General features: G+C 53.2%; 1 protein-coding gene across 1 annotated transcript in view; it reads left to right on the top strand.

The window, feature by feature from the left end:
* The first annotated feature begins 5,453 nt into the window (after nt 1–5,453).
* The window catches only part of ZFPM1 (zinc finger protein, FOG family member 1), a 28,507-nt gene continuing 18,858 nt past the window's right edge, over nt 5,454–15,102 (top strand). Inside the window, 1 exon segment of the mRNA XM_072346842.1 lies at nt 5,454–5,743. Within this exon segment, the coding sequence (XP_072202943.1) occupies nt 5,704–5,743 (40 nt within the window). The 5' untranslated portion in view covers nt 5,454–5,703.

Below are 15,102 nucleotides of genomic sequence, written 5' to 3'. Positions count from 1 at the left end.
CATCTTACTGTATTGAGTTAGTGGCTCTATAGGTATCCGCTTTTACTATGCAGTTACTGGTGCTATTCTTCTTTTGTAATGTGAATACAGACTTCCTCGATTGAGAAATAAAAGGGGAACCCGTTAGGAAGCAGCCGTTACCTGGAAGAGAAAACAAGGCAGGAAAATCAAAGGTGAGGGACAATCCTGTATGCTGGTACTCCGTAGTGTCACGAAGGTTACGTCACGCCCAACGAGCACGTTACACAGCCGAACTTTCGAACCAGAAAGAAATCTCAGGTGCAAACGAGGACATGGAAGATAACTAAATACTATTGAAGCACTCCCAAGTCAAGGAGGTGAAGTAATGCACTGATGTGATATGAACAGTCAAGAGTACTTTGCGTCTGTCCTGCAATTTTGTTTTGTTTTGTTTCAGATTTAAAAAGAAGAAAAAAAAAAAAAAAAAAAGAGGCTTTATTCTGTTAATATGTATCTTTACAATCCTTTGTATTGTATAAAAATATTGTAGGTAATTTACCTTGGGTGCAATGTGTTATGTCAAAAAAAAAAAAAAAAAAAAAAAAGTTTTTTATTTTGATATTCTGTCAGAGAAGCAGAGAAAGAGCAGGAAACGCCGTTTTATGATGTCGTACGTGTGCTTTTAAAGTGCCTCTTTAATATTGTTAAATAAAGTATGAGATGAAAATAATGGGGTGGTACTGTAAAATCATACGTGATTAATCTTTTCAAATATATTCCAATATTTTCACAGAAATTCCCTGTCTGTGTGACGTTTGTGGGCTCTTTCCCCCCAGCTGCGCTCGCCCCGATCTCAGCCACATTCAGCCCCATTTCTAACCCAACCACTGCATGACCTGTTTCAGAGGCTGATGTTCTGGCGTTCGGTGTTGTCCCATGCAAAGCAGCTGCAGAAGGACTTGGTGCCCCCTCCGTCACATTGCAATAATTTGCACATCTCCTTCATCTTCCAACCCATCCGCAGTGGGACTCTTGGCTGCCTTTTGCATTTTGAAGCACTTCTGCAGATGCATGCTCAGTGTAAGCATTATATTTTGCCCCAGCAGAAACTCATTCCCATTTTCTGATGCCCATTATCCAGAGCTACTGCCCAAACCCCACCCACTTGCTCTGGATTTCATGAGAAATCTATCAGATTTGCCATATCTTTAGTGCTCTTGGCTGAGCAATGGATGTGAGCTCACAGTGCCCATCCCCAGCATCCTCATGCCTGGTCCCTACCATGGGGACGCTGAAGTGGCATCTGCAAGACACCTCCAGTATTTTCCATATTCCCCTTGCCTTTCATAGAAGGCGTGGAGTCATTAAGGTTGGAGAAGACCTCTGTGCACACCAAGTCCAACCCCCATCCATCCCACCATGCCCACACATGCCACATCTCCACAGCTTTGGAGCACCTCAACAGACACAGACTCCACTCACCCTTTGGCGGTGACACAGTACCGCAGGGATCAGGTCCAGGTGGGGAAAGCTGCCCCATTTGGTCATCCCCAAATTGTCCTCGGGATGACCTCTGCCACACAGCGCTGAGATCTGGAGGTGGGAGGCGGACACAAAGCCAGGCGTATTACGTTCTTTAATTACTGTTGCAATCATAACATTTAAACGCTGTCAATGAGAGATAGCTCATAACCGCAGGCTGGAATCCTTGCCACTTGGGGCTTGTAACTAAAACTGCAGGATTAATTTGATTAATTGATAGAATTATTTTCCAAACTACTCTTTTGTTTATGGAGGCTTAAAACGCTCACCGCCCGCACCCTCCTGGTGTGTTGCAGAGTGGAGATAAAGAGGCAGAAAATAATTAGTATGGCTTAATTTAGGGGAAAAAATAACCTCAAAAGAATTTTGCAGAAAATTTAAAGCAGCACATTTTACTTTGTTTTGGCAGGAAATATTATGGAGTTGGAAATGGGACTTTTATGTTTTCTCGCTCCTATATTTCACAGGGGATGCAGCACTACTGGGGAGAGGAGTATTTCACTCTGCTTTGCTGCTGCAGCTCTCCCGCACCTCCAGCTTCACACCATGGCAAAACCCCATTGAGAGCAACAGGTTTCCTGCAGGGAGGTGCAGGGAAGTTGGGCAGGGACTGCTCCAGCCATATTCCTGCATGCACTGCTCCCCCAAACGCTGCCAGAGCCCCAAACATCCTCCCTGCGGCACTTCATGTTCCTACAGACACCACTGGAGCACTGAATTCTTCCTCTCACCCCCCCACTCCATCAGCTCCCAAGCACTGTTGTTTGCTGAGTGCTGCATTATCCATGCATTGCTGGCGTGTTAGACACTTGGCTGATTGCAAAGGCTCCTGACAGCACGATTCCAGCAAGGAAGTAAATGATGGGTTGGGATGGGAAGGCATAGCATGGCCCAGCATGGGACAGCGTGGCATGGGATGCTCCTTGCCACCACAGTGATGTACCTCTGGGATGCTGCACGGCACCTTGCAGCAATGTGCACAGCCCTGCCAGCAGCCCCAGTCTGAAACAAAGGCTCCCATCACATTTGGATATTTCTTGCCTTCTTGCTCCCAGCCCATGTTTCCTTTCTTCCAGATGCCATTTGCTTTCAGAGCCCCCCAGATCCAGCTGCCTTTCCTGAAACCACAGCAGGTGCTTTAAGCCTCACCACTGTGCCTGATGGATAACGGGATCCACCATGGTTGTCACACTTCCAGCATGGCTGGAGATATTTTTGTTCCTTGAGACAAATCTGGCTGTTCCTTACACAGCAGGAATTTAAATCCCATCTCACATGCTCCCTCCTTGCCAGGGACCTCATGTGCCCAAGGCCTCAGGTGTGCAAGCTGCACATCGGAACGCAAGCAGGATGGGGACTTGATGCTCCATTGAGGTGCAGATTTAAGGACCAGCATAGAGTGGAGGAGGGAATCTTCACGCTGGGGTGGGTGTTCAGTGGAGGGGTGGAGGAAGGGGATCCTGCCTCAGCCCCAGGTAGGGGGATATCAGTCCATTTCAGGGCTGTAGCATCATCCCCACAGCGGACAGCAAGATAGGAAAAAGAAGAAGAAAGAAAACACACCAAGAAATCACAGAATCGCAGAATATCCCAAGTTGGAAGGGACCCATATGGTCTGATCCCTGATCCCTTGAATTCAGGGCTCGGGGTGGGGGTTTCTCTGTACATTGCCCATCACCCAGGAGCAATCTGCACAGTTCCTTTGAAGCCCAGGTCACCATGGCTCAGTGCAGAGGTGACAGGTGGCACCAGGGAGGGCTGTGAGCACCGGTAGGTGGCAGGGCCTGCCCAGCACCCAGCACTGCAGGACACCCCAGATGCAATTCCTCCCTTTTCAGACCAAAAGACCTTTCCCACCCCAAAAAACACCCAGACTTTTGCATCCATTCTATTCCTACAACCCTATCAGAGCCACACTGTGCCACTGACCAACACAGCTGTGGTCCCCATAGGCACCCAGCACCTCTTGGGTGCACCCAGCATCGTTACCCATGAAACATGGCTGAGGCAGCACCCGAGCTTTTTCCATTTACATTCCTCTGCCGACGCATCCTCTCTAATAATATCACCCCAGATTAATTGGCACTAATACAAATGTACACAGCTCCATAAAAAGATGTCACCTCGCTCACAATGGGGGAAACGGCTGCTTGTGCATTATCTCTGCTCTGCAGGCATGTAATTCACTCCTCGGGAAAACACGCTATTTATTCTGTTCCCCTATAACAATCACTCTGCAAACACAGCGGGATGGGGAAGGGGGGGTGGGAGGGAGACAAAACCAAGAGGAGGTGCAGCTGCTGTCACCCACTGCCACAAGGAGGTGTCCCCACACCGGGACACCCCATGCAATGGGGTGAGACACAGCATGACGGGGGATGCTCCTGCACCAACAGATCCCATCTGAAGCAACTGCAAATTCTGAGGGGGGGGTGGGGGTTGGGGGGGAAGAAGGGGAGATGCTGTAGGGTTTGGGTGGGTGACAAAAAGCTAATTAAAAGGACAATGGCAAGGAATGCGCAAAGGGATCCCCATCACCCTGACCCCAAAATACCACTTGGACCCTCACGGGGGGCCTCCCAGCCCCATTCCATGCCAACCCCATAGGGTGGGGGCAAGCAACCCTTGAGGCCGTATGTAGACATATGTGAGCTGTGGCAGAGAATTAAAGGGCACCAGATAGAGCCACGTGCCTGGCGCCTTGATGGTCTCCAGGAAAGCTGCATTTCGGGGCCAAATGAGGTGAAAAATGGTGTGGGACGTTTAGGGGCTGGACGGAGAGCAGGACAGGTTGATCCGCAGCATCTCCAACCTCAATGGTTCCATTTTTTTTCCCCTGGAACTCTTCTTAATTCCTAACTTAATTTCTTTTGACATCCTCATTGCCGGCTTGACCTCTTTACTGGAATCATGTGCTGCTTAAAACTCATTATCCCACCATTGAAACAGGAAGTTAATTAAAAACCCTTTAAAAAAGGAGTAGGAAAAAAAAACATATAATAGATAGTGAGGAAGAAAAAAAAAAAAGAAAGAAGGGAAAAAAGAAAGAAGAAATGCACACCACGCACTGGAGGAGAGATGGGGGAGGACATGGCCAAGTAGTGCCATAATGTGCCATGCATTGCCATGCCATGCCATCCCACTGTGGGGCCCTGCAGTATCCAAGGGCTGGGTTTTGTTGGCATAGGTTATTTTTGACAGCAGAAATACGCTGATTATGGAGGCATGATGGAATCAGCCCCCTCTTGCCCCTGCTTGGCCCCAAACCAGCTGCCCGTGCTGGCACCAAGGGCTGGTACAGAGGTGCCATCATCTGTCCTCATTGTGCCCTGGCTTGTTCCCACTGCTCTATGGACCTTGGTGGGATTTTGGGTGCTCTCCATCCTTGGATGGGGTTGGAAGAGCAGAATGAGGCACTGCGGGAACACCGAATTTCAGGTGGGGTGGGCAGGATGGGATGTCACCCTGCAGAGCAGATGCCCCCAGATGTCCCCGTGTGCAAGGACACAGGGGCTCCCCATACAGTACATCCCCTCCTTGGGGGCTGTGTGTGGGCTTGGAGGAATCTAGGACCCCGAGGGAGAACTGAAGACCCACTTTGTCACCTCAAAACCGTTCGAGGTCTCATAGCTGGACACTGGACCCCCCAAAAAGCTGCGTTGGGACCCCAAATCGGGAGAGGTGGAAGCGGGGCGGGGCTTGGAGACCCCAATGGAGGATGAGGACTCGGAGAAGGGCTTGGGGACCTTCAAAACACGAGGGCAGGACCCCGCAGGACCGAGTTAAGACCCCACCGGCTCACACCGAACCCCAAACCCTGCACCCCCCCCCCCCCCTTACACACGCACACCGCCCCGCCCCGCGCCGCGCGGCACTACGCCATCCGGTGGGCGTGGCTTAAAGGGGGGGCGGCGGCCTATGGGCGGCCTCGGTGGAGGAGGCCACGCCCCCGTGGAACGTTCCGCGCGTTTGAGCCGTCCCGGGCGCCCCATTGAGAAAATCCCGCGGCGGCGGCGGCTGCGGCTCCGCTCCGCCGTTTACGGCCCCGGCCCCGGCCCGGCAGCTCGGGGTTGGGGTTGGGGTTGGGGGGGTGGTGGTGGTGGTGGTGGTGGGGCGGGCGGGCATGAGAACAGCCGGGAGCCCGCCCGCCGCCACCCACCTGCCGCCAGCCCAGCCGCCAGGCTCGCCCCGAGCCGAGCGATGTCCAGGAGGAAACAGAGCAACCCCCGGCAGATCAAACGTGAGTCCTTCGCCTTGTCGCACAGCCCCCCCCCCCCAACCCTTGTTTTTCCTTATTAATGGCTGTTTTGTAATGATTTGATTCCCCGCTTTAATGGCTTGATTTTATTATTCGGGTGTTTTTTGGTTTTTTTGTGTTGTTTTTTTTTTAATGATTTTTTTTTTCTCCTTTTTATTATTCGGTTCTTTTTAATAATTCGCGATGATTACGCACCGTTTCTTTTAATTATTTCTTATTACCCTTTTACACTCCGCCTCTGCCCTCCCCCCCCCCACCCCCCGTTCCCCTCTTCGCTGCCCACCGCCTTCCCCTCGGCTCCGCTCCCGATGGTGCCCTCGATAAGAGCTGCATATATTCCGCTCCGCGAGTCCCGGCCCGATAGATACCATCGCTCTGTCGGGACGGCCCTGCAATGCCGATCGTATCGCTCCCACCCTCCGGAGCCGCCCACGGGGCTCTCGGTTCCGCGTGGGGTTCCCCGACCTCCACGGGACATCCCACGTTGCCGTGTGTCCCCTCTCCGCGTTGCGATGGGGGTGGAGAGGGGAGGGAAGGAAGTCGGGATCCCCGTGGGGGCCGTTCGGCCGCTGTCCCGCGTGGGTCCGTGCGATGCAGGGTTGGGACGCGCCGTTTGTCGTTGTGTGTTAGGAGAAATTCCCCCCCAACTGTTGGAAGTTTTTGCTGTCGGGCTCCTCCGGCTGCGTTTTCCCTTCCTTTCTCTGCGTTGCCTTTTCTTTCTTTTCTCTCTCTCTTTTTTTTTCTCTCTTTCCCCCTCGAGTCGATGGAAGCGGGCGATAAGGCCGAGATGGGAGGATAGGGAAGGCTGGCCACCATGTGATAATAGGGCTTTATCTTTCTCTTGAAATAATTGCAAGGCTGAGTTGCACCTACCTGTTTCCCTGCCTGGGGTGATTGTTCTGGCGATAAAGCTCAGCAGACTTTTACCCGGCTGGAGTTAAAAATAGTCCCAGCTGCCTCCTCGGGTGGTTGTTGGGTTTGTTGGGTTCTTTTTTTTTACTCCTTCTGATTATTATTCCCTGTTTCCTTTTATCCAACTTCTGTGGGTTCCTCTCTCTGCTCCCCAGCGATGGAGCCGGGTCCCTCTTGGCCTCCGGGTGCAGAAAATGGGATAATACAGAGAGGATGTAGAGGGGCTATGGGGTGCTATGGGGCATGGGGGGGGGCTATGGGGTGAGGGCGGCTCACCCCCCCACCCCCCCCTACACACCACTCGCTGCAGAGATGCGAAGCACTGATACAGTGGGAGGCTGATCTCAGGCCGCCAGCGATGGCCAAAAGCGATTAAAAGCTGAAAGCTTGGAACCCTTCCTGTATGTGTCAACATGAAAACAGTCATTAGAGACGTGGAGCGCCGCGAGAGCGCGTTGCTCTGCCTCCGACAGCCCTCTCCCGAGGAGGGAAAGTATGCATGAATCAGGGCTCTGGTAACCAGACTCCTCTCATGTACAGACCGGACCTGTTTCCACAAAGTCTATCCTTTTTATCATCTCGGCTGGAGCATTAAAACCTCCTCCAGATCCCTATCTGCTTATTTTATTTTCCCCGGTGACGCTATGTTCCCTCTCTGTCTTCATCTCTCCCTTTTATTTCTTTCTTTTCTTTTCTTTTCTTTTCTTTTTTTTCTCTTTGCATTATGTATATTTGAAAAACCCGATGTGCAGCTCAGATAAGGGGAGATCGCGGCCGATCGCCGGCAGTGATAAGACAAAGATCAGACACTGGACTATATTTAACCGCCCGCTTCAACCTTCCCCTCTGCTCTGTGTGTGCTGAAGGTTTCCTCTCCCCCCAGGGAGGGGTTCGGGGTGCCCCCCTCAATGCCACGCGATGGGAATGTGCTGATGGGCGCATCACATCCAGCTGTTGTGTTCTGCAGGGTCTCTGTGCCCTGTGCCATTCCCTATCCCGCGTTCCCATGCCATGTTCCCATCTGCATGCCATGCACCATTCCCTATCCCTTGTCCCTATGCCATGTGCCATTCCCTATTCCATGTCCCCAATCCCATGCTGTGTCCGTGTCCCAGTGTCACGTGCCTGTCCCCATCCTCATGCTATGTCCCCTTCCCATGTGCTATTCTCTATCCCATGTTCTCATCCCAATGCTGTGTTACTGTTCCTCATCCCATGTCCCCATCCCCATGCCATGTGCCATTTCTATCTCATGTCCCCATCCCCGTGCCGTGTGCCATTTCCCATCCCATGTTCCCATCCCCGTGCCATGTGCCATTCTCTATCCCATGTCCCCATCCCCTCTCCTATGTCCCCATGCCATGTGCCATCCCTTGTCCCCATCCCCATGCCATGTGCTATTCCCTATCCCATGTCCCCATCCCCATGCCTGTCCCTACACCACGTTCTTACCCAATGGGGTGGCTCACCCCCCCACCCCCTTCCTCCCTCCATCACATTTCACACACTGAGCTCCCTGCAGCTGCCGCCGCTTTATTTTCTTTTATTATTATTATATATATATTTTTTTCAGCCTTTTGTTCTGCTGGCAGATAGATGTGAGGGGCTGATAGAGCCCAGGAGCTGATCCCCACTGCTGATAGCCCCGTGATATTTATTAACTTCAAACGCAGGAGCGCGGCTGATGAGCGAGCAGCTGGCGGCACGCAGCCCTGCGATGGGGGGGGGTGATAACATTGACCCGTGCACCCCCCCCTCCCCACCGAGGGCTGTTTTTAGTCTATAAACATATTAATTTCTTCTTTTTTTCCCTTTCTAAATGAGCACTTTTGTTGTCGTTGCAGGAGGCTGTGGGTTTTTTCTCTCTTTTTTTTTCCTTTTCCCTTTCTATTCTGCTCTCAGCCGGAGCAGATCTGTGCTCTGATAAGCACAGCCGATCTCCATCCTGATAGAGATCACCAACACAGATAGGGGCTGCTTATCTCTCCCAACCAGGCTGGAGCAGCGTTCGCTGCAGCAACAAACACAGCAACGAGGGGCAGAAGGGCTCCCACGCTCCCTTCCCTTGCAATTGTGATTAATGCAGGTGCTTTAATTACCTGATGGGGGGCAGCTGCATGCATGTGCTGTTATTTCTCAGTGCGTTCTTCCCCCCCCCCCCCACCACCACTACCCTGTGTGCAAAGCAGCCTCAAGTGGAAGCCGAGCTTATCACCTACAGATGTTGCATTACTTTGACGAGCACTGACTTTCTTTTCCGATCGCTATCTCTGATTCTGCTCAGCACAGCAAACGCACGTGGGGGTGTGTGTGTGTGGGGGGGGGAGGGCTGTCATATTTTTGTCTGTGGATACTTTTTAATTGCCATATGATGGTGTTAGATAGCGAGCCCCGTTGGGGGGGGGGGGGGGAGGGTGATTTTCCTCTGTTGCAGTGCAATGGGGCTGTGGGCACTGCAGGAACCCCGGTGCTGGGATCTATTTTTGGTGCCAGCGGTCACCCCGCGGTGTCTGATCCTCCTGGTGCTCCTCCCGCTGTTGGCTCTGCGTCACTCCTCTCTCGGTAGCATGCAGGTGACTAACTCCCTCCGCTCTGTTCTTTCTATTTTCCTCCCTCCCTGCCCTCCTCCTCCCCCCCCCCCACCCTCCTGTTGTTCTGCTGCTGCACTTTTCCATCCTCACCGCCCTCTGTGCCTCAGTTTCCCCATCCGTGCTGTTTGAGAGGAGTGGGTGGCAGACAGCCCGCTTCCCCCCCCTCCGGGGTTGGGGAGGATTCCCCACCTCATCTGCAGGGGAGACCCTGAGGATAAGCAGCACCTCCCTAAACCGGTCCTATCTGTGAGACTGGAGTTGGGGGGGGGGGGGTGCAGCCCCTCACATGTCTTGCCCATGGGGACAGCCCCCACGTCCCACTGGGTTCTGCTGCTGTTCCCATGGGTGCTGCCACCCTACGTGCCAACCCCTCCCCTCTTGTGCAAGCCCCTCCGAGCTCCTGCCAGCCGTGACTCAGTGCTGGCAGGGCCCCGTGGCACCGCTGCCCCCGCAGCCAGCTGTTGCCATCCCCTTGGGATGCACACAGAGATGAGGACCCAGCGTGGTCCATGGGAGCATATATATATAGAATGGGGTGGCCCAGGCTGGGCTGCTGGTGCTGTGATGGTGGGCATGTTGCCATCAGCGCTATGGGACATCCCAGCTTCCTGGGTCTGGTCCTACGTGGCCACCAACTCTGCTTGCTGCAGGGTGAGGGCTTTGAGCCAACTGTAAGTGATGCTGTGAAGTTAGAGAAAGGCAACCTCGTACCCCGTGGGGTTGGGAGAAGGGTTGTTGCTGTGGCTGGTGGCACCAGGACAGCTCACTTCTGGGTCTCCCTGTGGCATGATCAACACTTGGATGCTACGCTCTGGGCTGTGCCAGTTGTTGGACTTGTGTGGGCTGCTACCCCAACTTCAGACCTATTCAAGGGTCTGTCCCCAAGCTGCTGTCCCCATAAGCCCCATGCCATCCTCCCCACTACCTGCAGGATGAGAACTGTGGTGAGCCAGGGGTCACTGCCAGGGCTCTGATGGAGATGAGCACCACGCTTTGGGTCAACCCTGTCCCCAGCACCTGGAGTCACAGGGCTGTCTGTGGGATTTGTGCTCTGTGTGCAGTCTGGTGCGGTCTCTGTTTTCCCTGAGTGGATTGCGAGGCTTTTGCTGAGTTGCAGGGTGGTGATGCTGGCTGGGAATGAGCTGTGATGTCCCCAGGGGTGTTGTGGCAGATGGAGCAGTGGATAGGGCAGAACAGGGGCACTGGATGGCAGTATCCCAAAGGCAACTGTGGACCCAGCAACACCTTGCCCTGCATCCCTCTGCGTGTCCCCATCTTGGATGCCTACCAGTGGGAGATGGGTGATGGGGACATCCATGAGCGGCGGTGTAATGCACAGCATTGGGGTGGATGGCACCACATCCATTGCAAGGATGGCACTGGGACAGGGAGCAGAAGTGTTGGCCAAGCCTGGGGCAGAGCCGCTGCACCCTGCACTTTGGGGTCAAGTAGACCTTTTGTGGGCAAGGGAAGAGGCCTCATCCTCAGCTCCTGGAGGAAGGGGAGGTCTCCTCTAACTCAGAGCTTGCTGGTTGTGTCCCGTGACCGCTGCAGCCGCCTGACTCAGGAGTTTTGGCCTCCCAGGCTCAGCGAAGCTGCTGTCCTGCTCCATATTTTATCAGAAAAGTTCAAGTGTTTCGGGGCTAATGAAGTTCCCTCTTCCGACGGCCGCCGCAGTGAAGGCTGCGCATTGTTCCTGTAGCAGCGTGTTTTTTCAGAAGGGATGAAATGCTGAAAGGAATGTAACTGCTGACCTTGGGCTGCAGCGGGGTTAAGGAGTGTGTGCCTATGAGTCACTCCCGATAAGAGCCTTCCACGGCTTTTTCTTTTTTCCTCTTTCTTTTTTTTTTTTTCCCCTCTCCAAAATAATTCTTTATCTCCCGTTTCTCACATCAACATATTTTCTTGACATCTCCCATTCAATAGGAAGCGGGCCTCTCTCTCTCTCTTTCTCTCTGCCCATCTGATGCAATAGGGTCGCATGGTGGCCATCCTTTGGCACAGCGGGGTCGCTGAGCGCAGTGCCATCGTGGCGGTGCCACCCATGCTGGGCACATCCCCATTCCTGGCACTTGGGGTGGCTCACGGTGCTCCATCTCCCAGCCGAGGCCTCTCGCACTACTTCCAGCTCTATGATAATGCGGAAAGTTGAACTGGCCCCATTACTGCGCTGCGATGGTTGCGGCGATAAGGCTGCGATAATGGCAGCGATAGCGGCAGCTCGGTAGCCAATGGCTCTGCTGCTCCTCCCATTAACATTCCCCACCACGGCCCGGCTCGGAGCTGCCTATCTGCTCTCCATTTCCACTCCTCCGCTAGATAAGAATGGAAATACTGACTTCATAGCTCACTGATTAAAGTGTCTGGATTTCTTGATAATACACAGATAAATTATGTTTTTCAAAAAGAAGGTAGGGGAGGGAAAAAAACCTCTGGTCCATTTTTATGATTTTCTTTTTTTTTCCTCTTTTCATTCCCTTTCCCTCCTTCTCAGGGTGAGGTGGGGCACAGCAGGCAGCAGCTTTTGGGGTCTGAGCATACAGGGCTGTGTGCTTCCCATGCTGTGAGCTGGATCACATCCTCGCTCCGTGCATGCCATGGCTTCATGCAATCATGCTGCCTGTGCTGCATCTCAGGCCATGAGCGTTATGTCCCTAAGGATGATGGCACTTGGCCACCTGGGACCTGCTGGCACCGTGCTTTGCTGCATGCCATGGGGATGCTCAGCTTCACCCTCTGCCGTGATGCCACGTGGTGTGTGGTTGTTCCCAATGGACTGCAGCCAGCTTGCTGTGCCTCGTGATGCTTTTCCTTCTGGACCTCCTCACACGCCCCAGCTCTGCTTCCAGGACTTCTTCCCATCTCCTTTCTTCATCTGCTTGTTGTGCTCTGTGTGTCAGGTTCAGCCTTGCGATGCTGCTGCGTGGTTCGGCTTTGGGTCCAGCCCCATTCCGTGGGCCCATCCTCACTGTTATCCCATCCAGCCTTAAGGATGCTCAAACCTTCCTTCCTGGTGCCCTAAAAAATCACTTTTATTACGTCTTTTCTTAAATATTGCTGATGTTCCTCAGCCATCCTTGCCGGGGCCAACGGGACTCGCCGGCTTTTTGGTTCCTAGCACCGGGAAAGGTATCGGCTACGGGAATCTCAGTTTGTTCCATCCAAATATAAAACTAAAGAGCAAACAGTATAAAGTTCATTTTTTAATGTGCTGCCCCATTCCAGTTGGGCTGTTCTCTTTATTTTTATTTTTTTTTAGAGGAACTGCGATAAAAAGCAGCGATAAAGCCGGGACTGTTTTGTGTAGGAGTCGGTATCTGCGTTATCTATCTCCCTTTTTCACTCTCCGAGCAGCTCTGTTGTTTTTTACCCTTATCTCGCTCCACCAAAATGCCAAGAACAGGAAAAAAAAAAAAGAGAGAGAGAAAAAGAAAAGCAACCCAAGCACACGTGGTGTGCAGACACCAACCCGGCACTGGGGGCTGCTGGGGGCAGAGAGGGGCTGCAAAGGGCACTGGGGGCTGCACACCCACAGGGGTAGCGAGGGATGCAAGAGCCCAACCAATGGCTCCATTGCACACTGTGCCTGACAGGGATGTGCTGTGCTCCCCATTCCTATTTGTCCCCATGTTATTGGCGGTGGGGTTGGGTCTGGTGGCGTGCTGTGGGAGTGGGAGCATCCCCAGCAAGCAACATTGGTGGCTGGTAGGCTTCCTGCTGTGCCCTCGTCCTCTTGTGATGCTGTTGGTGGCTGAAGTTTCAGGCTTAGGGTCACAATTTGGTCCCATCTCTTTGCTGGCGGTTGTTTGGATGGAGGGATTTGGGGTTCCCCAGGTTGGGGACCTGCAGCAGTAAGAGGTGGTGGATGATCCTATGTGGATAGGGGCGATTTGTCACTGGATTAACAGAGTGTGAATTCCGGCTTCTCCGTCACCTGCTGCTTATGGTGTCTGTGGTGCTGTACAGTGGGTGAGCATCCTCATTGCTCCCTGCTCCCATCACACACCATTCCCATCCCTATCACACCCCATCCTCATCCCCGTTCCTGTCTATCCCATCCCCTCCCATCCTCCAGAGCCTCCTAGTGCCAGGGTCCTGCTCAGGAGCAGGACATCATTATTCCAAGCTGGAGGAAAAAATATGGAAATGGAGATACTTGACCCAAATAAGTCCCTTTAGCAGCCAGCAGCCAAGGCCCACTTGCTCCCTGATCCTTTGGAGGCCATTTCCTGGACCACACAGTTGTGCCACCTGATGGCAGTTGTGCATCCCCTCATGTCCTCGCGCCCTGCATGGTGCTGCCTCAGTTTCTCCCCCACGCAGAGGCATTACAGCAGCATCTCCTTTCCCACCCCATCCTCCGGCAGCAGATCGCATCCCCATTTTTGTGTAGCAATCTGCTCCAATCCATCTGATGCGCCGGGGATGGGGACGGCTCTATTAGAAGCTTTCCTCTCTTAAAATCTATCAGGGCTTTATCGGCCCCATCTGAAACGTAAAGTCACTTCATTGTCATTGTTCCTGTATTTTCTTTCTCATTATTTCCCCGTGCCCCCCGCGGCCGCTCCCCCCGCCCCGCGGCGGCTGTTTGATACGATGCGGGCTCTCTCGCTATTAGTATTAGTAATCGCGTCCCCTGAAGTGAAACAATCTCCTGTAATCTATCAGCGGTTTATCGGCCCTATCTGAGCGCCGGGAATGGCTGGGCTCGGCGATGGCGCCATGCTCGGGCGCTGATAAAGTTACAGAGTTCAGCCGGTGATGAATGTTAAGTAACTGCACCCCGCGCAGATAGGATGTGGACTTGGCAGGGGGAGCAGCTCCGGCTGAAACCAATCTCTCCCCTATCAGCAGGGCTGGTTTTTCTCAGGCTCTGCCTTTCGGCTCGGCTTTTTCTTTTCTTTTTTTTTTTTCCTTTTTCTCACTCTCCACGTGCACGTTTTGGGGTGAGCATCGCTGTGGGTGTCGAAGCGGAGTGCCGGATGGGCTCTGCTCTAACATCGTCTTCCTCCATCACTCCAAAGGAACCTATGGAACTCAGAGGGGTGGTTGAGATGGGAGGACTGTGGGACCTCTCCCCATCCAGGCCCTGCTTGCTTTGGGGGATGCTCAAGGATACAGGAGGCATGTTGTGGCCTTAGGTTGCCATCCCAATGGCACGCACAGGGAGGGTGCACCTATGCCTTAGGAAAGGTGCCACCCGCATCTCAACATTGTCCCTTAGCCTCTTGCTGGTGGTGTTTGTAGAGCTGCTGCTTTGGTCTCAGAGCATTCCCTTAGGGATGCAGGTGTCCCCTGCGGCTATTGAGTTGGGGTCACCATGCACTGAGGGACCCAACAGAGCATCCCCCCCCCACCCTGGCAGCGAGACACCCTCGTTCCTATGGTGCAGACATAAGCATCCTCCCCGCCGCGCCTCCCCAGATATATATATTTATTATTTCTTTTCTTCCTCACCCTTTTAACACAAGGGAGCCGCAGGGCGAGTTTATCTGGGCGCGATAGAAAAGGGCTCCCGATTCGAGATAGGTACGGCTGGGGCTGGCCCCAACATTATCAGCTCCGTGCATGGGGTTGATATTAAAAATGCTGATATCTTCCAAGCGGGGGGTGTGGGGATGCCGTTCCAAACCTGCACTTGGGCTGATAGGGACAGTTTTGTGCAGAAAAAAGCTCGTTTGCCCCCAAAATGAGCGAGACCGCATCGCTGAGGAGTATGTTGCAGTTTTGGTCAGGTTAAGATGGGAAAGGTCAGCCACAGGGAGGACAGAATAACCCCGTGGATAGAACGCCCTTTGGGGAGTCGTGTCATTTCCTAGCCACCAAAGCCTCTGTTGG

Source organism: Excalfactoria chinensis, chromosome 11, assembly GCF_039878825.1.
Source record: "Excalfactoria chinensis isolate bCotChi1 chromosome 11, bCotChi1.hap2, whole genome shotgun sequence".
NCBI classification, from domain to species: Eukaryota; Metazoa; Chordata; class Aves; order Galliformes; family Phasianidae; genus Excalfactoria; species Excalfactoria chinensis.
Note: the sequence above shows the minus strand (reverse complement) of the source record. Positions and strands in the feature narration are given on the sequence as shown.